This window comes from Mustela lutreola, chromosome 14 (genome assembly GCF_030435805.1).
Source record: "Mustela lutreola isolate mMusLut2 chromosome 14, mMusLut2.pri, whole genome shotgun sequence".
NCBI classification, from domain to species: Eukaryota; Metazoa; Chordata; class Mammalia; order Carnivora; family Mustelidae; genus Mustela; species Mustela lutreola.
In genome coordinates, this window is record NC_081303.1 from 44,691,870 (window position 1) to 44,717,472 (window position 25,603).

General features: G+C 35.6%; 1 protein-coding gene across 2 annotated transcripts in view; it reads right to left on the minus strand.

The window, feature by feature from the left end:
- Positions 1-260: 260 nt before the first annotated feature.
- ATP6V1G3 (ATPase H+ transporting V1 subunit G3) overlaps positions 261-25,603 on the minus strand; it is a 56,014-nt gene continuing 30,671 nt past the window's right edge. Inside the window, exons 3-5 of one of the 2 annotated variants that reach the window (XM_059146544.1) lie at positions 20,270-20,387; positions 7,766-7,866; positions 261-474 (exon numbers count right to left, since the gene is read on the minus strand). In XM_059146544.1, the coding sequence (XP_059002527.1) occupies positions 301-474; positions 7,766-7,866; positions 20,270-20,351 (357 nt within the window). In that variant the 5' untranslated portion in view covers positions 20,352-20,387 and the 3' untranslated portion in view covers positions 261-300. The remainder of the gene's footprint in view (positions 475-7,765; positions 7,867-20,269; positions 20,388-25,603) is intronic. The other variant, XM_059146545.1, reaches the window with a different exon arrangement.

The following is a 25,603-nucleotide window of genomic DNA, read 5'->3' on the forward strand; positions in this document are numbered from 1 at the left end:
GTTCATTTTTAAATTCAGTGCTGTTTTGTGAATTATGTCACATTGGAATCTGTAGATATCTAGTAAATATGAGATTTACTAATTTCAAGTTTCCTAATAAACATTAAGCTTATTAATTAACAAGTTTTATAATATATAATCCATTCTATTTTAACATATGGATTATATATTACATAGGGATTATAATAATTCATTATATTATAATACATGGATTATAAAATATAACCCATTAATAAGCTTAATAACCATAAGCAACCAGGTGGCATGCATATAGCTTTTATTGAACAGTGGGGTGCCCATTTAGTTGGTGGCTCTGTAGTTTACATGGATTTCTGGCTTCACATCACAAACAGCGTTCAAAAGCTGCTTCAACACACTTTCCATGTATTTGTTGTAGCTTCCATTCAGTTCTTTTATCTTCCCTTGTGTTTGTTCTTCTACTTCTTCTGAGAGATTACTTTGAGAGCCCATTATCTGACAAAATAAAACAGAGAGAATTCACTACATTATGTATCATTTTAAAGTGTAATTGTTTTACTAGTTAAACTTGTTTTGGTTTATTTATTAATGCTTGTTCTATGGTGTACATCTTACGTGTTATTTTTCCAGAACTTTCTCAGAGAATGGATACAAGCACTACTACCATAAGTGAGACAGACAAACATTCCTAAAAAATGAAAAGCCATGGTCAGTTACTTCTGTTTTGAGGCTGGTCTCCACACAGTACAAATTGAAGGCACATTCACAATCGTTATACTCAGAAGTTTTTTCATGTATTACATTTTTTAAATATTTACAATAGGTTCAGTTCAGTTCCTGTATCTTCCCTGTGGTTTACTTTTCTGAATTAAAAATCTGGAAAATAAAGTTAAAAGACATGATTTCACCCATTCTGCTGATTTTTAAAGAGCAAATAACTGGTTTTCCAATTTTTAAAATACATACTGATTGTGGTTTTTCAGGAAGATATAGCTACAACATTCCCAGTACAATACTTTGGCATGTATAGTTATTGCTTTTTGGGTAACAGATACAATTTTGAAAATTTTAATATAAATTGAATTTCAACTTAAGATATATATGTCCAGGAGCACCTGGGTGGCTCAGTTGGTTAAGCCGCTGCCTTCAGCTCAGGTCATGATCCCAGGGTCGTGGGATCGAGTCCCGCATCAGGCTCCTTGCTCAGTGGAGAGCCTGCTTCTCTCTCTGCCTCTGCCTGCCTCTCTGTCTGCTTGTGCTCTCTCTCTCTTGCTCTCTCTCTCTGATAAATAAATAAATAAAATCTAAAAAAAAAAAAAAAAAGATATACGTGTCCATTTAGTTACATTATATTTTTAGATGCACTTTAATAAATCTTTCTGGTTGCTCTCTCATTGGCAGGGTTTCCTAGTATTTCCCATTATCTCCAAGAGATTTGAACAAAATAAAATTTCACCAGGGGAATTGCTAATTTAAAGGGATTCTGCAGTGAAACCCTTTGTAAAGTTATCCTTTGCTAAGCAAACAGTCAACTCCTAATTTAACTCCTTTGTAAACTCAGCCTTTCTTAAACAGCATTGTTAAGGTGACACAGCTGGCTTTTGTTTGTTTTTCTCTTCTGTGAGTGTTTACACACAAAGAAGGTATGCATTTAGTTCAATCCAAGAGACTACACTAATGATTGACTCATAAGACTATTTTAAATTCTAGAATTCGAATTATCTTTCTAGGTCCTACTCTTGAAATCAAATGCAACTGAGGCCATCAGTTTCAAGTTCTTTTCTGTTTATACTCCATGCAATAAAGGCTTCCCAGTTCAAAGAAAATCACTTAAGGAAAACTAGCTTCTAAGACATCAAATAACTTTTATAAAATAACATTTTGATAAGTGAGAATACAAGGAGCAGAGACATATGGACTGAATTTCCCTTGCTAGGAAGAAGTCTAAAAATGGAGGAGAACTACTTACCAAAATTATTTTACCAAAATCTATTTTTCCCTCTAAACCCACTATCTTACGTGAGAGTCTACCAAACTAAAAAAAAAAGTCTTAAATCCAACTTCTTTAGTGTTGAAAAATGTATAAGACAAACTATTATAAAATTATTATCTATTTTTTTGGAACAGTGTTAAAAACAGCTATTATTAGGTTAGATTGCTGAACTATTCTGTAGGCCCTTGAAAAAGTTCATTTCAATTTAGGTTCTTTATTTCAGCATTGTCCAATAGAAATGTAACATGACTCACAAAGCAAGCCATATATGTAAATTTTTAAAATATTTTATTATTTATTTGAGAGAGAGCGTGCGAAACTGGGGGGAGGAACAGAAGGAGAGAGAGAAGCTCAAGCAGACTCCCTGCTGAGTAGGGAGTCCACAGTGGGGCTCCATCTCATGACCCTGAGATCATGGCCTGAGCCACAATCAAGTCAGTCAACTAAGTCAACCAGGTGTCCCAACAAGCCATAGAAGTAATTTTAAATTTTACAGAGTCACATTATAAAGGTGACTTTTTAATTTTAATTAAAAATTTAATTTAACTAGGGCGCCTGGGTGGCTCAGTGGGTTAAAGCCTCTGCCTTTGGCTTAGGTCATGATCCCAGGGTCCTGGGATCGAGCCTCGCATGAGGCTTTTTGCTCAGTGGGGAGCCTGCTTCCCTTCCTCTCTCTCTGCCTGCCTCTCTGCCTACTTGTGATCTCTGTCAAATAAATAAATAAATAAAATCTTTAAAAATATTTTAATTTAACTTAAAAAAGATAAAATTGATTTTAATGACATATTTTATTTAACCTAGTGTATTCTTTATATTATTATTTTGATGTATAATCAGTATAAAATTATTGCATTGTTGTTTTTCATACTAAGTTTTGTAATCTGGTATATATTTTATACTTACAGAACATCTTCATGGGGACTAGCTAAATTTTTTAAAAATTTAATTTAACTTTATTTAAATTCAATTAATTAACATACAGTGTATTATTAGTTTCAGAGGTAGAGTTCAGTGATTCATCAGTTGTATATAACACCCAGTGCTCATGACGTCACATGCCCTCCTTGGTGCCTGTCACCCAGTTACACCACCCATCTCCTCCACGCATGGACTAGCTACATTATGAGCGTTTTTTAGCTATAGGTGAAGTGGCCACCATTTTTGACAGTACGAGACTAGCGCACAGATGGCAGCTACTACTATTGGTTGTATTCTTCATGTGCTTTTCTAAGACAATACGATGATTTTCTGAAAGGATTATAGTATAGATGGTACATAACAAGGAGCTTAGCCCTGAGCAACTGAGCAGTAAATGTTGGTGATTTTTTTTTTTTAAGATTTTTATTTACTTATTTGACAGACAGATCCCAAGTAGGCAGAGAGACAGGCAGAGAGAGAGGAGGAAGCAGGCTCCCCACTGAGCAGGACCCTGGGATCATGACCTGAGCTGAAGGCAGAGGCTTTAACCCACTGAGCCACCCAGGTGCCCCAATGTCGGTGATTTTTATAATTTTCACTGATTATGTTTCTCGTGCTTTTTATTTATTATTTATTTTTTTTTAAAAGATTTTATTTATTTATTTGACAGACAGAGATCACAAGTAGGCAGAGAGGCAGGCAGAGAGAGAGGAAGGGAAGCAGGCTCCCCACTGAGCAGAGAGCCTGATGCAGGGCTTGATCCCAGGACCCTGGGATCATGACCTGAGCTGAAGGCAGAGGCTTTAACCCCTGAGCCACCCAGGCGCTCCTCTCGTGCTTTTTAATCCATTTTATACTTTCGGAAACATTGGAATGCTCTTAAAAAGTAGCCCATAGTCCATGCCTCATCCTGAATAAATATAATATTATTTTGAGTTTATTTGATGTTCAGTAATTTGAATTTCTATAGTTCTATATTGAATTGTTCTACCAGTAACCAACCATATACTGTTTTATTATTTTTTTTACTTTATTTTAAATTTTAATTCCAGTATAGTTAATATTAGTTAACTATAGTTATATTAGTTTCAGGTGTACAATACAGTGATTCAACAATTCTATATATTACTCAGTGCTCATTAAGATAAATGTACACTTAACACCCTTCACTCACCCACCTCTCCTCTGGTACCATATACTATTTTAAATGGCCTTCCTCAGGAAGAATTCCATACCTTTATATATGCAGACAGTGTGGATTTAAACCATCCAGGAGAGTAAAGGAATGAATATAAGCTCCACAAAAGATCAATTGCCTTGTCCACTGATGTACTGTAAGTGTCTCTAACACTGCTTAGAGCATAGTAGATGCTCAGTGCATATTTCTTTAACTGAATAGAATAATCAGAGAACGTATTACAGAGAACACATTATAGAGAACTTATTACCTGCACTCTGCTGCTCTTGTTGGCAGAAGTCTGCTATCTGAATGTTTAGGACACTATATAAATTAAAAGTTGATAATAGTGTGGCATGTGGTGGTACACTTCATCAAAGGACTCCCTTTAAGGACTTCTTCCTGTTAATTTTCAAAACTTCAATATTGAGATTGAGGCTTATTAGATTTACAGCTAAATGACTGATGGTGTTTGGAAATCTTTCAGCATTCAGTATGTTTACTTATAAATTGTTCAAATGTTCCTGTTTGAGAGAAAACAGAGAGGTGTGCCTGGGTGACTCAGTTGGTCAAACATCTGACTCTTGGTTTCAGCTCAGGTCATGATCTCGTGAGTTGTGGGATTGAGTCCCTGTGTCGCTCTCTGCACTCCGAGGAGAGTCTGATTGGAGATTCTTTCCTTCTTCCCCTCACCCGACTCACATGCTCACTCTCTCTCTCAAATAGAATAAATAAAACTTTTTTTTTCTTTTTAAAGGAGAAAGCAGAGGTTTTTGGGTCCCACTATCATACGCAAAACACAGTTTTGCATTCTCAATCTACGGTTGTTTTAAGAAAACAAAATGAATTCAGGAGGAAAGATGAAAGATACAAAAGTCTTCAATATGCCCCAGGAAACTGTTTTCACGTCTTCTGTTTAGATTCATGGGCCATCTAACTTCTACTTGGCATTAATAAGAGATTTCATGTTTGCACTGTAGTCCAGATTTCCTTTTAACCATGTAATATCTTCTTTTGGAGAAGAAATTATATCCGGTAGCAATGCCAAGCAAGGGATAAATAAATCTTTAATGAAACAATATTTGTTGATAAACAACCCACACTGGGATACCTGCTTCTGTTGATACATCAGGGGAATTGAAACAACACATACATTAACAAGAGCTAAAAGACGTAACTAAAAAAAGTGACATCGAGGTGTCTCACCCACAGCAGGCAGGAAACTGGCTTCTTGGGTCTCCTCCCAGACCTCTTACTTGCCCTGGGTTAATGATGATGAGATTTAACTGGAATAACAATATGTCTGACATATGGAGGTCATGCCAAGGAAAGAATATCTTGTGCTAATGGTTTTACAATATGCATGAAGTAGTGGAGGCCTAAACCTGTTAACCTTTCTATGTGAGTGAGCTTTTGATCAACTAGCTGGAAAATTGGCCTAGAGCTCTAATTATGACAGCAATGAGGAGTTTTAATTGTTTTCCAAAGCAGAGAACAAATACCCTGAACCAGATTTACATCTTAGGAGATCTTTCTGGAGGTATAATATTTCAAGAGATTTAACCCAACTACTTTCTAAAATTACAGTCAGTCTTGTGATTACTTAAAAATAGAAATAAGTACATCAGAAATATTCTGCCTGGAATAATAAATGCTGGTTGGCATTAATGATGACTATTATCTTAGCTCCCAACATGTCATGGGTCATGATGGGACTCAACAGGAAAGATAAAGGCACAGAAGAAATGTTAGTTACCCATTCTTCCAGTGAATATTTATTGTGTGTTTACACACAATAAATGGAGCAGACACTATTTTATCACTGGGGAAAGTAACAGAGAACATAACATAGAACCTGCCATTTTGGTGTTATAGTTCAGAAGAAAAGACAGGCAATTAAAAACGTAAATTTACAATGTATCTAGTAATGATCCATGATATGACTATAATGGGGAATTTCTTTTTTGGATGAGAGACACAATTTTAAATAAGGTGACCAGAAAGAGGAGTTAACAAATGAACAGAGATCAAAGAAGGATGAAAATGTCTGAAAGAAGATGATTCCAGGAGGAAATAAAGCATGTGCAAAGGTGCCATTGGCGTGTTCAGTCTGGGGAAGAACGGGAAGGCAGTTATGGCTAGAATTGAACAAATAGAGACAAAGGTAATAGAAAATGTTACAAATGACCCTAGTAGATATTATTGCACATTGCTTGCTGGAAAGTGTTCTCCTATTTCCTTATGGTTTCTTTTTCAATTGACTGGCTTCTTTCAATGAATTTTTCATAAAAACATAAAGAAATGCTTTTCCCTACACTATCATTTAAAAAATATCTCTGGTTCACAGTAAAATGACATGACATTTTCAGAACTGAGAAGTTAGAGAGACAGCCAAGGGCCAATCACGGAGGGTTCTATACACATGTATAGACTTTGGATTTTATGATGCCTTTTTAAAAATATTGATAAGAAGAACTTATTTTAGCTGATGGTCCACTTTATTCTAGGAAGGACTTTTTATGTTAAGAAAGAGCTCACTGTGGCACCTGGGTGGCTCAGTTGGTTAAGCTTCTGCTTTTGGCTCAGGTTATGATCCCAGGGTCCTGGGATAGAGACCCAAATGGGCTCCCTGCTCAGCAGGGTGTTGGCTTCTCCCTCTCCCTTTGCCCCTCCTGTGCTCATACTCTTTCTCTCTCTATGTCAAATAAATAAATAAATAAAATCTCCAAAAAAAAAAAAAATACTGAGAAAAAAGAAAAAAGAAAGAGGTCACTGGAAAAGTTTTTCCTACCGTGGGATTCAATTTACCTGATCCTCTATGAATGAGTCTCACATCCATTCCCACTAAAATAAAAGTTGTAAATGAGGGGATTTCCAAAGTGCTTGTAGTTCATCTTGCAGTGTCAGCCTTTATTTATGTTCCTACTAAAGAAAAAAAACCCCATATCATACGAACTTTAGTTTGTAACACATGGAATTTAATAATTTTTTTTACTCCATGTTGCGACACAGAAGGGAGAATGTTTGTTCTGAAAATATCATGTGCTTATTTATTTTTTTTTTTTACTCTAAACTGTAGATATTTGGAAAATGTTAGTAGAGGAAAAATTCTTTTAAAAATATTTTCATGAAAGATTTGTTGAATGAAGCCAGACTGTTAAAGAGGAAATAATAATAATAATAAAAATACCAGGAGACTTTTGAGCAATATGTAACAGTATCTACTTTGGTCATTTGTAAATCTTGAATTCACCAAAGTAGATGTGGCTTAACAAACTCATTCTGTAACGATGTACAACTCTTTTTATTGATTGTAGTGGTGAATGTTGATAGACAAAAAAATACATTTTGTGAAGTGTTTTTCTTAATAAAATGTGTTAGTCAATAATCTGTAGTAGAAATAATGCTCAACCAGGTCCTTCAATTTGAATATTTGAAAATACAGTTTTTAATAGGCAACATAATAGATATTAACTATTGATTGACACTTTCTATGTCAAATCAAAAAGCCTTGAAAGTGAAAGTGTAAAATCAGTAATTCTAGAATGCGTAAGATTTAGTTTGATGTTCAAGCTAGTTGAACTGCATCTGCTCAATCCAGTGTATTTCCCCCCTTGATATTCTGAATTATACCTCTTGAATATTAATATATTATAATCTATGCCGCATTAAAAAGAAGTTGTGTTGACTTTGTTTACCTTAGATTGCTTCAGTCTGAACTCCTTATCTCTCTGCATTCTGTACTGGTCAATTTCTGCCATAGCTTCTTCTTTAGCTTGCTTCAGTCGCTTCTCTTTTCCTGAATATGGACAATGGGATAGAAGGAATGGTTTTTTTGTTTTGTTTTGTTTTGTGTTAAATAGACATGGAATTTCAAACTTGATTTCTAAGAAGAAAAAATAGGTGAAGTCTACCTTATTTTCTTGATAAATTTTCCTAAAACTGGCAAGCTTCATTAAAAAACAATATTGAAAAATACCTTGTTTTTTCCAATTGGACTTTCCAGAATATGGAAATGACAACTTTCTTTCACACTTATGTGTTTAAATAAAATATCTGCCCATTTACTCACAGCAGTAACAGCCAGAGAACAGATTTTAGCTGTCAGCTATTCGGAAAGACATTATTTGGTCAGATTTTCTGTCCTGATTTGCTGCCAGGAATCCTTCAGTCCCCACCAACTGGATCCTATTTAGCACTGGCAGATCTCCAAAAGCACTACAAACATGCAACTCAGACTCTATCAAACTGACTTACAATTTTTTAAAGCATTTTATTGAGATTTTTTTTCTTAGCATTTGTTGACTCTAGAATGTCTGATTAAGCCCCACAGCACATCAAAGTGGTGTTTTTTTTTTTTTTTTTTTTTTTTTTTGTAGTAGCTTTCTCTGAGGGGGACTTGAAAGTGCCCGTAAAACCAATTGTTTTTAATGGTTAGGAGATTTAGTTAAATAGCTCTCTTTTCTTTTATTAAGAGCAAAGGTGTAAGCCTTAAGCCAGCAGACAGCAAGGGAGATGAAAGTTTCAGACAAACACAATGCTGTGGGGATCATTAACTAAGCACATGACTTTTTTTGACAACCAGAGTAAATTTGGGGGCTTACAGGCTAATATGAATTGTTACTGTGCCCCCAGCACCTACCACCTTCAGGGGGTTAGGTCTTAATGCTTTGTGATCATTAAAACTTTAAAGAAACTGAACTGTATTAACATTTTTTTTTATCTCAATCTCTTGTCTTCTAATTTCACTTAAATGCCTCCATTCTTTTGCTTATTTAACATTCTCTGATAATGTCTCAAGCTTTTGTTTATAATTTTTGTCAACTGTTATTTTGTGTGGACTTCGAACTAAATAAGTGTGTTCTCATTAAGCAGCAGAAAAGAAAATCTTAACATAAACTTCTGTCATCCACATACATGTTTTTATATGACTTTATTTTTATACATCTTTGTAACATTTGAGTGCAAATGGTTTCTAAATTTTTCTCCCTGCTAAACACGAGTTGCTTTGCTAGTTGCTGTCTATATATTCCATTTATTCTATGAAGATAGATTCACTGAGTTATAAATTGACATGGGTCTCTTTTAATGCCTCTTGTCTTTGAATAGTACCGAGGAAACCTCATTCAGATCAGATAGTTAGCTTTGCCTTTACACCCTAAAAAATCCAAGGTATGGTGAAAATTAGTGCTCTTCTGATGTTTGAGGCTTAATGGAACATTAACAGCAATGCTTATCTTTTTCCTACTGAATGAATACTCACTATCATTTTATATATACAGATGCCTTCATTCTCCACATTTCTAACTATTTTGTAGCAACCAAACACGTAATATTCACAGAACAAATACACAATATGTTGGGAGGGGAAACTCTTCCTTGATCCCCAGTTCCCTTTCTTATCACTGCTTGTCATTAACATTAGGACAGAAATATACATAAGGTGTATTAACATTTCTTAGTAATAATGGGTTGGAAGATACATAATCACTTTATAAATTATATGAGACATCACTACTTTCCATGTTAATTACATAAGATGTAAGAATATTGGTTTCAAAGTCACAACTCTAGTACATTAAAATAATGATAATAATAATAGGAAAACCTCTGTGTGTGCGCCTTCTCTGAACAGAACCCAGTGCCCCACTTAGAAGGCTGTGTATTAGCTCCATCACACAGTGACATGCTCAGAGTGTGTCTGTGATTCCCCCGTGATGGCACCAGTCACCTGCTGGTTCTCATTCAATTAAATAGGAGAGCCACAGGGAAATCGCTGCTGGCACAGCCATTTTCTGGACAGACTCAGCAGTAGCCGCTGTGTGAGAGCCTACATATGCTACACCTGATTTAATCCAGTGGAAGAAACTGGAGCCTAAAGCCTGCTGTTTCACTCAAGGTGAAGCAAAATGCATGCATCAAATCAACTCTTAATCAACCTCTGGGTTGCTTCTCTGTCTCGGTTAGAAGATTTCCAAATTTTAATATTATACCTCTTTCTTCTTAAGCATTAAACATATGGCTGCTGTGACTCAAGTGGCATTTAGGTTTATATTCTTATTTCTTAATACTTTCTGTACCAAACATAGGGGTGACCTTATGGGACAGCCCAGATTTTAAATAGGACAATCAAATGTTTGGTCCCCAAATTTTATGAGACCAAATGGTCTAATGTTTGGTTTAGAAAATGTGATTACCTTACGCACAATGATTTTAAATACAACTAAAGCAGATTTTAAATACTACTAAGCTCCAGAGTGGTCCAGGAAGGGATGGTTTTGATTTGTCCATCCATTATTTGCTCAGTGTTTATCAAACGCCTGCTATATGTTCTGCATACGGCTACACACAGAGTATAGAGAAATGCATATGATATGATCCTTGCCTCCAGCTGGCATAAATACAGTGTAATTTGGAAATGTGTGCATGATATACCGGCATCCAAGAGGAAAATATAAAATACATAAAATTGTGAAGAATACATATAATAAATTATGAAAAATGGAACATATATTTTGATTCTGTTTTTTCCATGGCCGTTAAAAACCCTCAAATTTATGGATGTTAGTATACTTAAGTTCTAGAAAATTTGTGCTTGCCATTCACCCCAATAGTGATGTAATGTCTTATGTTATTAAAGTAAGCCAAAAATACAAACAACAGAACACAGATAGGTAGAGTGTGGGTCAGAGCAGGCTGCCAAGGGACATCGGGGAAGAACTTCTGAGGAGGGAATGATTGAGCTGAATGGACTTTTTTAGACAGGACATAAATGGGGACAAATAGTTCACTTCGGAGATTAGAACAAGGCACCGTGTCCCTTTCTAAGATACTTTCGGACATTCTTTGTAAACACCTGCACCTTAATAACCCCATTCATTTCTAAACATGTGGCTTGTCATGCAAATATGTCTTACATTCAACATGCTCTTATTGAGATATTTTATAGGAGATTTTGTGGGAAGGAAAGAGAGGGAAAGATGTTTGAGTTCCAGGGGATTTGTGGGAAAAGAATGAAAAAATCAATTTGGGCAGATTAAAACTCAGCTGTATGTGGGAGTGTGGAGGGCAGCCAATGCTCAGGGATGGACTCTTCCTGGGTTTGTGGTCAGGAGACGCCAAGTGAATTGAGTATCCCAAATGCAATGAGCCTTTGAGACACAGAAAACGCTGTTCTGTTGACTGGATGGTTAAATTGATCCTGGAATCGTTTTGTGATGAGGAAGATGAGATTTCATTTATCATTTCAGAAGAGAACTGAAATTATACACTAAGCACAACTAAAATAAGATATTAGAAGCCTTGCAAACTTGAGCAAGTTCGTGTGCCTGAGCCCGAGTTTTCTCATCTATAAAACAGATTTAACAATCTACTGGAATGAATCATTATATGTATTAGGAAAAAATATAAATAAAATGTTTGACAAAGAACAGCTATTTGACTTTTTTAATCATTATTAGGAAAATCAGTCCAGTTTCTGGGGACCTTTTATTAGGAACAAAGACAAGAAATACAATGTGAGTCTGAGGAACAGTCCTCAGGCTGTTACTAGGCTTCCCTAAGGACATCCAAGTGGAGGTATTGAGGGCATCTGGACAGACAAGTTTGGATCCAGAAGCAAGTTTTGATATGGAGACAAAGATCTGTATGTCAGTTATCTGGGATTGTGTGGGTGCTTGTCATAGCAATGAGATTTGGACTGCAACCAAAGGAGTATGTACAGAATGAAGAGAAAAGAGAACCAAGGTCTTAATCTGGGTGGATGCCACCATTCCATATATGAGAAAAGGAAGAGGACCCTCAGGAAGAGCCTGAGAATTAGTGGCCAGAGAAGTAGGGGAAACCAAACGAACATTCAAGAAGGATGTGGCCACAGTGTCAAATGCTACAGAGAACGGAAAAAAGAGACATTTAAATAACCAATGTTATCAAACATCCTCTATGTGCTGCACACTGTTTCTAGATCTATAAATACAGCAGTGAAAACCATAAGCAGACAAACTTTCTATTCTCAAGGAGCTTGTATTCTGAACACGTGAAGGGGAGATAGAAAACAGGTAGTGTATGATACGGTAGAAATAGTAAGTACCAAGAAGAAGGAAGAAAGAGCCTATTGGATAGAGAGAGGGTGGGTGTTAATTTAGGTAAGTAGTATCTTTTGGATGAAGTGATAAATGAATAGAGACCTGAAGGAATAAGACAATTAGCCATGCAAATATCTAAAGGGCAAGAGCATTCCTAGCAGAGGCAACAATAGATGTGAATACCCTGGGTATGTGACATGCTCAAGAAACAACAAAAATGCTATCATTTCAAAATGACAAAATAGATTGAGAACAAAATGATTGAGATGAATGAATGTTAGGAGATGGTATCAGAGAGGTAGTAGTGGGACCAGGTCACAAACTGCTCCTGGGCCATGATACAGCTTTTGTTTCTTAAGATGCTGAATTCATGAAGGGTTTTTAGCAAAGGTGTACTGTGATTCTATATACAATTTTAAAGGATTTCTTTGGCTGGTGTGGTGAGAATAGATTGTAGGGGCAAGGGAGAAATAGGAAGACCAGTTTGAAATCTGTTGCAATAGTTCAGATAAGTGTTAATGATTGCTGGAAATAGTGAAGTAGCAGAAGAGTTGGTAAGAAGTTAGGTATACTTTGAAGGCAGAGTCAATGGATAAACATGAGATACAAGGCAATGGTGACCCAACATTTTATTTTGGGAGTAGGGTCAAGAATGCAGTTTAACTGAGATGCCTATTAAACATCTAGTGACAAAGGTGAGAAAACTGATGTGTACATGAATTTTGGAGAGTGAGGAAGCAATGAGGGCTGGAAGTATCAAGTTTAGGAATTATCATTCATACAGCTGGTGTTTATAACCATGGGATTAGATGGGATCACATAGGAAGTATCTCCAGATAGAGAAAAAACAGGTCCCAATTGGGAGCCCAACTTTAGAGACTAGAAAGATGACAGGAAGCCAACCGTGAAAGTGGTGTCCCAAATTCAGATGAAGGAAGAGTTTCAAAGATAAAAGAGGGTTCCAGTTGTGATTGAGACATTTAATTAAAAAAATGGGTTAGCAATGTTTGTGGTCTTGGCAAAGGGAGCTTTGGTGGAACTGTAGGGAGAAAAGTCTGATTAAAGAGGATATTATGCTAAGTGAAATCAGTAAGACTGAGAAAGACAAATACCATATGATTTCATTCATCTGTGGAATATAAAAAAAACCCACAAATGAATAAATAAACGAAAAGGAGACTTAGACCCACAAGTAGAGAGAACAAAATGGTGGTTGCCAGAGGGAAAAGGGGTGGGTGGATGAGCAAAATGGGTGAAGAGGAAATGGGAGATACAGGCTTCCAGTTCTGGAATGAATACATCACAAGAATAAAAGGCACAGCATAAAGAATATAGTCAATGATATTGTAATAGCATTATATGGTGACAGATGGTAGCTATACTCGTGGTGAGCTCAGCATAACATATAGAAATACTGAATCACTAAACTGCATCTGAAACTAATGTAACATGGTATGTTAACTACATTCAAATAAAAAAAGAAAAAAAATTGGTTCAGGAGAAAATGGAATAAAAAATGTAAACACAAGGAATACAGGAAACCTCTGAGTTTTTCACTTACAAAGGGGAACAAAGAAGATAAAAGACTCAAGATAGTCAAGTGGATTTGACAATTAGAAGATGTTGTGAGTTGAACTGTGTCCTTCAAAAGGATACGTTTAAATCCTGACCCTGGGTACCTGTGAATGTGACCTTATTTAGAAATTAAGTGTTTGCAGATGTAATCAAGTTGGATGAGGTCACACTGATTTAAGATGGGGCCTACAGCTGATAACTGGTGTCCTTATAGGAGTGGAGATTTGGGCATAGAGACACAGAGGCACAGAAAAGACACCTAAGGAAGAAGCTTGTAATTACAGGCAAAGACTGGGAAGATGCAGCTACAAACCCAGGAATGCCAAGACTTGCTGGCAGTCCCCAGAGGCTAGGGCAGAGGCATGATACAGATTACCCCTTAGTGCCCCCAGAAGGGACTAGCTCTGCCAGCACCTTGCATTTGGACTTCTGGCCTTCAGAACTATGAGATAATACACTTCCATTGTTTTAAGCCATCCTGTATGTGGTAATTGTTACAGAAGCTGTAGGAAACCAATACAAAGGCTCAGTGAGAACCAGACAACAATGATGTCAGCTGAGCATTGGAAAGCAAAGCCAGATAAGGGAGTATGGTAGGAAGAGTAGGTATCCAAATGAATGAACCACCTAACAATAATGTGCATCAACAGGACAGAGCCTACCTTGACTTGGTAGGAAAACAAAGGACACTTTGGGAATGTTTGGAGATTTCTATCTGTGACTAATAATTGTTTTGATTCTGTAATACTATGGAGAAGAGAAATGACAACAGCTTTTCTGGGTTTGCGGGTTTGTTAATATTATGATAATACCAACGTGGTTCAAAGAATGTTATTATTTTGCTCACCTGACATAAACATTGGAAAAAGTAATGTCACCAGAGAAACAATGAAGCAACCACTCTTTTGGGGCTGGTATAGAGTTTCCCTGCTGACCCTAACCTCTTATTTCATATCTGTGCTTTCTTGGTGTTTCCTTTGCTATCCTTTGTACTTGTATTTTCCTCATTTAAAAAAAAAATCATACATGGTTTGTGTAGATCCTGGATTGGATATAATCAAATGCTATTACTAGATGAAACTGTTGTGTGGGTATTATTTTAATATGACCCACTTGAAGAAATGAAAGTCCAATATACTTACAAATATCCCATTAGTCTGTGGACTGTAAAGAAAGAGAAAAAATTTACAGGCCCACAAAACCCCCAAGATAGGCCATGAAATTCTAATACAGCAACTTCTATTTTATTAGTTTATTAAAACTCATGTCTTCATGAACCAAAGCATTCACATGCATAGAGAAGAATTTATTAAATCAAATCAAGGTGTTTGTTTAAATAATTTTGAATATCTGCATATTTGGAAACAAATAGGCAATTACCTGATTTAAAAAATATTGGCTGGCATTCTATACACCCACAAAAACGAATCTGCATTACTGTATTAGCTGATGTATTATCAAAGTAGATGGTCAAAATATTGTCTTAGGAATTTATTTTGCATTTGCAAATAGTTCAATGAGGTCCTCCTAGAAGACCATGTTTAACAGATCAGCAGGATTCTATTATTTTGCTGTACCATTCAATAGAATCTTTTTACTAGGTAGTAGGAGAAAATCCATAGCTAACATTTATTGAGCACCTGCTATGTGCCACGTGGTGGTTTAAGTCTTTTATAGGTATTAACTCAGGGAATTATCACAACTCCAGGAGGCAGATACTGTTATCTCCATTCTGAGGCTAGGAAACTGAGTGACAGTGAGGTAAGAAGTTAAACTGACCAACTCACCCAGCTAGTAGGAGGCAAGCCTGGATTTGCGACCAGGCCTAGCAGCTCTAGGAAGCAAGCACTGACCGTGTTCTATCTTGGTAGAAAATTCTGGGTATGTCCTTTACTTTTATTAAGATTGTCTATTGCTTTTAGAATATTTTAGTACATTTTAAATACACCTGCTTGTTCAGTTTTTCTCATATTCAGATTTGAACATTTACATTGTTTATCACATCTTTTGATCTATATCCTGTCATGCAAGTTGTAATTTTGAGTTAAACACAAATACTGTTTTCAGTAGCTGCCAAAGTAGACAGATTGAGTGTTTATTAGTGAGAACGGCTATGTTCACCTTCAGAAAGAATTCGTTCTTTATGTGATGTGGAGTCATGTGCATTTGGGCATTTCATAAGAACTGTAGAGTTTTCCAAGTCTGCAATGGGTGTAAATGGAATAAATACTGATCTCATAAAAAAGTCGTAATTACAAGTAAAAATGCCATGTATTTCAGAGAAATACAAGTCTCTGTTCCTCGTATTGATGATGATATCTTGACTTTCTAATCGAATTCTGTTGGAAGCTGCTCAGTTCCCCACGCCTGGAGCTCCAGGTCAGGTCTGACGTTCAGCTATAAAAATGTAACTCATCTTGGACCAACATACTCACTTTTAAGTTTTAATTGAACAATTTAAGTTTTAAGTGAACAATTTTTAAGGCAAAATGTGTTAACTTCAAATAGGTAATTTAAAATAGTGCCAACCTATTGTGATTCCATCTAAATTTAACCAAACAGCAAGACTATTTTGCACATAAAAGATTTTTTTGTCTTAACTAATAAATAGGATTAGGGCACCTCAGTGGCTCAGTCAGTTAAGTGTCCGCCTTTGGCTCAGGTCATTATCTCAGGGTCCCGGGATGGAGCCCCAAGTCAGACTCCCTGCTAAGCAGGGAGTCTGCTTCTCTCTCTCCATGTCACTCTTCCCTGCTTGTTCTTTCGCTCTCAAACAAATAAATAAAATCTTTTAAAAAAACCTAACAAATCTTATCTGTAATCAGTGAACAGAGACAGATATTTGAGTTTTACCAGCCACGTACTAGAAGCAGTTCAAGGTTCCTTCATTAGAGGAGAAGCTGACCCAGAACTGGAGGCAATTGTAAAAAGAAATGAAACTGGTTTATCCTGTTCTTTTATTCCATTCCTTTATTTTTACAACTTATAGTAAATATGAATATGCACATTATGTTATTTAAAAATAAAAATGATTTTTTCGATTGTACTCTACACTATGTTTAGTGTTCTGATCCTCAAAACATCATGACCATATGTATAACCTTGATATTTATATATATCATATATATCTTATATTTCTATTTAAAAAAAAGAGCAAATCTCAGAGATGCTAAATGACTTATACACAGAAACATAAAAGCCAATGCTTTTTCTACTCTGTTGCCTCACATCCCAACTTTTCAAGTCTGTTCACAATGTCTCCCCACCCCACCCCAGCCACAGTGTGGCTGACAAGTGTTTTGAGAGTAGGAACCTGTGTATTTCATTTCCACAGATCTATAGCCTTCTGGAGAATTCCTGATATATCGGGTCTATAAACCTTTATCTATAACCCTTAAGGCAAAACATTTATACCCTATATTGTATTAGATAACAACTTCACTGAGATCTGAGGCAGTCCTATTTAATGGAATATATTAATATTTTTGTGGCATAATATATAAATATACCACCTTATTAATCTTGCATTTTTCTCAAATGATAAACATGTGAATTATTGGTTTCTCCCCCATCCTGCCACCCCCAGGTCCTTCCCTCTCTCTTTCCCTCTCTTTCTTTTAGATATATATTCAGGAGTCCTCTCTAGCAGAGACTACATATGCAGATTTCTGAGAAGCTTTCAAATAAATAGATTTAAGACAGAGAAAGTGATCATAGACTCCCCATGATGGTGTTCACCACCTGAAACTGTTTGGCCTTCATATGTTAGATTTTTCAAATGAATTGCTTTATGGGGAAAAAAAAGGTGAAATATACAGATTTATAAAAACGATGGTTATCTGTATTCTCATGTTATTATTCCTTTCTCCTTTTTGTGCTCGTTTAATGCATTTATCTCTTGAACATTGCTGAAGGAAGAGTCTAGGTCTACTCATTAGTGTCTATACCAAAGTGGCCTGCAAAGAGTAGGCACTCAATAAATACTTACTAAATTAAATAAATAAATAACTTATAAAACTAGTGAAATGAGAGGAGTTACAAAATACCAGGCAAAAAAAGTAGTATTTTATTTTGCTGCAGAATGCTTAAGAAGTAAGTATGATGGGTACAGTAATTGAAGTTGTAGCCACCAACTGCTACCTGCTGATAGCTGTGTAAGAAAACAGCTTCTAGCTGGTGAAAACTGTTCTCAAAGCCTGTGTGCTTTCTGTGGCAAAGGGGACGGACCGACCTTCTCTGTAAAACCAAGGGTAGAGGTTGGTTGTGGAAATAACATTTATAAAAATATTTTCCAAAATGTTTTTAAGGCCTGGTTATTTACTTTGACTAATTGAATATTTGCTTGAATATTTATGACTGAAGACCAAGGGACAAAGTACACAAGGGATTTAAGTTACTGGCAAAAAAATGAATGTTCTGTATAAAAATAAGACAATACATAGTCTAACACTGACCAATACTGACTTCTGAGGAAAAATTGTCCAAGGACAGCATATTCACTAGTGGAAAGGAAAACAAGTTTGATATATATATATATATACATATATATAAAAATACATACATATATATATATCTGATATACATATAGCTTTTATTTTATTTATATTTATATATGCAAATATAAATAAATATATATTTATTTATATTTTATTTATATCTGATATTTATATATATAATATATATCTTCTATTTCTATTAAAAAAAGAAAAGCGAAACTCAGAGATGTTAAATGACACACACAGAAATATAAATCTGAGTCTAGATAGTTTTGAGGGTTCTCTCTTCCAAACAACTTGCATGATTCACAAATCCTTTCTTCTCTAACGGCGTTGAGAAAAGACATAATATCGGTAAAAACCATCTGGATCGTACGATAATATTGATTAATGTGCCCAATATTGTAATTATGTTACTTCCATAATAAGGAAGCAAAGGTAATATAATTAAAACATCTTAAAATAAGTTGAACTTCTGTTCTGGAAGTTTTAAATGTGGTTAAAGAAATTTGAATGAAAGATCAAGACGTTATCTATACTGCTTTAACTAGCAGGTCCAAGACTGCTTTGTTTTCTATCAAATTACATTCATACCATTTTGCAGTCATTTGCATGGTTTGTTGCAGATAAAGAAATGGAAAAGTAGATAAAGTTTGTCTTAATTTCTTTTTCTTTTTCTCTTCTAGTTCCTTCCACATGGAGTCTTCCTTTTGCTGTTGTTGGTATCTACATTGCTGACTGCTCAGGAAATAACTTAGGAAATAAACATGATTTTACCTGTGGTCAAAAATAGACCGTGGATTGAATGCTGCTTCATTCCTGGCTTCCTCTATTGCATTATAATGTACTGTTCACATGTCTCATTCGATCTATTTTAACAAACTTTTGTCACTACCTACTCTATTCCTGTCACTATAGTCATCCAAAGAATCATATAAGCAACATTTTAAAAACATAGCTCCTGTCTTGTTGAACTTTGAATTGAATTGCAGATGCAAGACATATATTAAGAAGACGGTAAATGACACAAATTGTTATAGATTAAGTAATGATGTGATATGAAACGAGATAGTGGAGAAAACATATGTCTTGCCCCAGGGAACCTGAATTTGAGTTGTTAATCTACAATATGTTAGTTTATTCATAATAAAAATTATATAAATGTTGTGTAGTACAGTTAAGATCTTTGCTTGGAAATCAGACTCTGTCCAAATCTTGTCTATAACCTTTACCCTCTGTGTGACCTTGGGCAAGCTGCATAATTTATCTAAGCGTCACCTTTTGTCTTTGCAGTAAGAGTTTTTGCGAGGAGTAGTAAATAAGATAAGGATTAAGTGTGGTGCCTGTGTGTGTTTTCTATTTTTAAAATATGAACTCTGGCAAACAATGAACTTGAGTCTCTACACACATAAAATGGAAATAATAGTAACATCTCATTCACATAGTTGTGGTGAATATCAAAGGGAGTAAAAAGGGGGTTGACTTTTACTGAGAACATTCTGTGCTAATATATAGATGTATGGCTAAGTAAAAAGAAAGTTAGAAAATGAGAATAAAATGAAAATATTATTAAAGGGATGAGAAAGAGCTATTAACTGTTATCACAATTTTACAGAAACAAAAACCGATGTGTACGAAGGGTAAGTAACTTGCTCAAGTTCTCTCACTAATAAGTAGATTCATTTTGGAAGTTGTCTATCTCTTAATCATTTCACAATATTGAGAAACTGAGGCGTGACAACATTAAGGAAGTTGCAGAGACAAGACTTAAGGTCATGTCTTCCTGTAATTTCAATGTCCATTATCATTTCATTTAACACATGATCTCTCCAAAGGCTCTGAGTTAGAGGATTTTGTTCCCGCTATGGCCATAGGGAAATATGATTGGGTAGTTTCAATGAATTGGCCAAAGGATTCTGAGGGATTATAGTGGAGCCAGAGTTTGAACCAGAGTCTGCCTGCTGCTAAAGGCGCATATTATTTCACTGCCCCCACCTCATCCATTTTGTAACAAATTTCTCATAGGTCAGAAAGAATGGAGACTTACTCTTCTTGGCTTCCTCTAGCTTGTCCTTGGCTCTTTTTTCTGCCTGAAGGAGCTGGTGGATCCCCTGCGACTGGCTGGTCATGGCAGCCTGCTTCAAGTTCGGTGGCTTCTGTGAAATCTGGAAAGTGGTGGATCTATTTATCCTTTTAGAAATCACCACAAAACTCAGGTTGTTGTGTCAACGGTGAGTTCTAAACATGGGTGTTTGTTTCAAAATGGTCTCACTGGGCTAAATTGCTGGGCCCTAAGGAGAGCCCAAGGGTGGAATCCAGAAAAACAAGTTAAGTCAAAATGAGGAAGCTGAAAACTTGTCCTTTCAGCTAACTTAATCTTCACTACAAAATAGGAGAAATAAATAAAAAATGAGTAAGATAGGTTTTGTAAGATTATCTTCCTTCTTCTTCCAGGAATTATTGATTTGTTTATTAAATTTTTCTTTCAAGTTGCAAGACCTTTTTTGTCCCTTATCCATGTAGTTCTGGTTTAGGTAGGTAGTTAGTTTGTTTTTTCCCTAGAAATTCAATTAATTGCTTAGGACAAGTTTTATTAACCTTTTGCTAGGAAGGAGGCTTTTTGGCTTTGTGCACAGAAGATAAGCTAGGAATCTACTCTTTTCTTTCTGTAGGCCTTGGATGATAGGAATGAAAAGATTTCTTTGGGCCACTGTGTTGCTTTTTTTTTTTTTTTTAAAGATCTTATTTATTTATTTGACAGAGAGAAATTACAAGTACACTGAGAGGCAGGCAGAGAGAGAGAGAAGGAAGCAGGCTCCCTGCTGAGCAGAGAGCCCGATGCAGGACTCGATCCCAGGACCCTGAGATCATGACCTGAGCTGAAGGCAGCGGCTTAACCCATTGAGCCACCCAGGCGCCCCACTGTGTTGCTTTTTTAGTAATCTTGTATGCTGGTGTTCCAGGGAGATCTTAGTGTGGTGACAGAATCAACGTGAGGGGAAATTATAACTGTAGGTTTTGAGGTTAAATTAAAATAATCTAAACATGCATTTCATATTACTCAGTGCTGATACTGGATCTTGTCCTAAGATAGTACAGTGAAATCCATCCTGCTTGATTTGATTCAATCCAGTAGTGATTAGGACAAATGAGAATGTTGATCACAGTGGAGAATGATAAAATATGATTTTATATGTATCTAAAATTGTTATGTGAAATGAAAAGCTAATCTTCTGACTGATGGTCAAAGCTTCCCCCCCCATCCCGAGATGGTCTGCAAATTTGGATTTCACATATTATTTCTTCCATTCTCTACACTTCAATTGCCTCACCTATAAACACCAGGTCGAATTTCTTTCAATAGGTGTATTGATTTCAAGATAGTTGTAAAACAATCTGAGAGCTAAATCTGTTAAGGCTTTAATGTTAACTTTCCCCCAAAGGTTAGAGCCATCCCATCATCCATGTTTGTCGCACAATGTTATGTGTACACCATCTTTAGCAAATCTTTCTGAAAAGAAAAGCTCTTTTTCACAGGGATACCTTTCTTTCTTTTCTCATTCACATTTAATCAGTTTATAAAATTTACTTTTTATTGTATAATTACAATAATCCATCTAATTTGGATAAACAGATATGCGAAGAAGCTGTGGTAACAAGCTCTGCCAACAGATGTTGGCAAGGATATTAATGGCAAGATACATTAATCTTAGCCATTCTGACTGGTTTGAGATGGTATCTCATTGTGGTTTTGATTTGTATTTTCCTGATGCCAAGTAATGTTGAGCATTTTTTTTCACGTGTTGATAGACTCTTTCTAAATATCTGCAACATTCACTGAACATATCAATGGCAGTAAATTTTAATCATTCTGTCCTTAAGATCAAAACACATGATTTTAAATTTTATGAGAGAAGGTTTTTTTATTTAATGGAAAGGTCTTCTCTTGGCACAAAAATAGAGACAGGACATTGCATGATCTTGCTTGCCAAAAAGATGCAAAGTGGAATATCTGCGAGAAGGCGCTACCTAGGAGATAGACTTTAGGCATAACTCAAAATAGGAAGTTAGAATGGATTGTGTTTTCTCCTGACCCACAGAGGATTACCATCCCAATGAAAAAGACGGATGGAAAAGGCAACTCATAAAGAAAAAATGGCAGTGAAGCTACTCATTTTAGTCAGGGCTCTGGGTGGGGAAAAAAATAAAAGTAAAAATAGGTCTATACTTGTATCCGTTTGCAATTATATTACCAGGTCTTCCATAGAGACAAAACCATGCTGAAAAGAAGCTTAGAATCTAAATTGCCAAATAAATGAGAAGGTAAAATTATGGAGAAGTGGGCAGTATACTGGTAGATAGAGCCAGATGCCTAACAGTGGAATTTGGACTTTATCATACATGCAATGGGTTATTTTTATATTTATTTACTATATTATGATTATTATATTATTACTATATCATATTAACTTACTGTAACTGAGTTATTCCATTTTTTAAGATCAAAGCTAATGCCTGATGTGACTCTTTATTTATAAAACTTACACTTTAAGGATAATCATATTTTGAAAAAAATTATCTGCTAATAACCTAGATTTTGAGTTGTGTTTTTAATATTTTGTAGCATTGAGGTACCAGTGGACAAGCATTTCTTTCTCTATTCGCTAATAAAATATCAACTGTATTTCAAAATTGGATCTAATTGTAAACAATTTATACTGTATATTTCCATACAGTAACTCTCTCAGTTCTCGAGGTAGCACTGGACAGGGTTTTGTTATCACATATCACATTGACTCTATCCGTAAAGAGACAGGCCTTCTGTGAAATAAACAGGACTAATGGTCAAGATGCTGTGGCTCAGAAAATATCAGTGAGAGGCCCAAGATCATGACTGACCTCAATGTCAGTCATCTCCCTGCTGCACAATGCTTTTTCTTCCCAGGAAAAATGTCTTTCCAAATTTCTCTTTTCTTGATGAAAAAAAATAAACGGAAACAAAGGAATACCTTTGGCCTTTTCTTCTGTATAAAAATAAATGGCAAATGTGGGTCAATGAAAATGCCAGATGCTCAAACAATTGATGACAAAAAGATCAAAATAAAGTGAGGTTTGGCTTAATGGAGATTGTGACTGTTGAAGATCCCTCCTCAGGAATGCTCATGTTAAGCAACTAGAGTTCTTTCTATCCTATTTATTTAAGACCAATTGCTCTGGTCTTATGATTTATTGTATTCTACTTTTTTCTTTTATGCTTATACTTACAAATTAACCCAAATAATAGATTTTTCTTTAATTTGATTGATATAAATCTTTTTTGGTTTCTATGTTAATAAAATATAAGCATTGATGATTTCAATGTATAACCATATAAGAAACACAATTTACTGATACTATTAGTCATTCTTTATATTATTTGTTACATTATATAGTGTTATTTCATATTATTGATTATTATTTTCAATGATAAATTGAATACTTAGCTATATATATATATATTTTTTAAAACTTCATTTTATTATTTCAGTGTTCCAAGATTCATTGTTTATGCATCACACCTAGTGCTTCATGCAATACGTGCCCTCCTTAATACCCACCACCAGGCTCCCCCAACCCCTATCCCCCTCCCCTCCAAAACCTTCAGTTTGTTTCTCAGAGTCCACAGTCTCTCGTGGTTCATCTCCCCCTCTGATTTCTGCCAACTCTCTTTTCCTCTCCTTCTCCCAATGTCCTCCATGTTATTCCTTATGCTCCACAAGTAAGTGAAACCATATGATATTTGACTCTCTCTTCTTGACTTATTTCACTCAGCATAATCTCCTCCAGTCTCGTCCAGGTGGAACAAAAGTTGGGTATTCATCCTTTCTGATGGAGACACAATATTCCACTATATACGTGAACCATATCTTCTTTAACCTTTCATCTGTTGAAGGGCCTCTTGGCTCTTTCCACAATTTGGTGACTGTGGCCTTTGCTGCTATGAACATTGGGGTACAGATGGTCTTTCTTTTCACTACATCTGTATCTTTGGGGTAAATATCCAGTAATGCAATTGCAGGGTAATAGGGTAGTTCTATTTTTAATTTCTTAAAGAATCTCCACACTGTTTTCCAAAGTGACTGCACCAACTTGCATTCCCACCAACAGTGTATGAGGGTTCCCCTTTCTCCACATCACCTCCAATACTTGTTTACTGTCTTGTTAATTTTGGCCATTCTAACTGATGTAAGGTGCTATCTCAATGTGGTTTGGATTTGAATCTTACTGATGGTTAATGATGATGAACATTTTTTTCATGTGTTTGTTAGCCATTTGTATGTCTTCTTTGGAGAAGTGTCTGCTCATGTCTTTTGCCCATTTTTTGATGTGATTATCTGTTTTTTTGAATGTTGAGTTTGAGGAGTTCTTTATAGATCTTGGATATCAGCCCTTTGTCTGCAGTGTCATTTGCTATATATTTTTATAAAAGTTCCAAGAAGTAGATAAGATTTGACTTTTCAGGTGAAGTAGAAAAATGGATATATCACTCATAGTAACTTCGTAAAAAGGAAATGTAAAAATCAGTACAGTGAGCATCCCTTCCTGATCAAAACTCTTCAAAGTGTAGGGATAGAGCGCACATACCTCAATATTATCAAAGCCATGTATGAAAAACCTACTGCAAATATCATCCTCAATGGAGAAAAACAGAGCTTTTCCGCTAAGGTCAGGAACACGACAGGGATTTCCATTATCACCACTGCTATTCAACATAGTACTAGAAGTCCTAGCCTCAGCAATTAGACAACAAAAAGAAATTAAAGGCATCCAAATTGACAAAGAAGAAGTCAAACTATCACTCTTTGCAGATGATATGATACTATATGTGGAAAATCCAAAAGACTCCACTCCAAATCTGCTAGAACTTGTACAGGAATTCAGTAAAGTATCAGGATATAAAATCAATGCACAGAAATCAGTTGCATTTCTTCACACCAACAACAAGACAGAAGAAAGAGAAATTAAGGAGTCAATCCCATTTATAATTGCACCAAAAACCACAAGATACCTAGGAATAAACCTAACCGAAGAGGCAAAGAATTTATACTCAGAAAACTATAAAGTACTCATGAAAGAAATTGAGGAAAACACAAAGAAATGGAAAAATGTTCCATGCTCCTGGATTGAAAGAAAAAATATTGTGAAAATGTCTATGCTACCTAAAGCAATCTACACATTTAATGCAATCCCTATCAAAATCCCATCCATTATTTTTCAAAAAAATAGAGCAAATAATCCTAAAATTTATATGAAACCAGAAAAGACCTAGAATAGCCAAAGGAATATTGAAAAAGAAAGCCACAGTTGGTGGCATCACAATTCCAGACTTCAAGCTCTATTA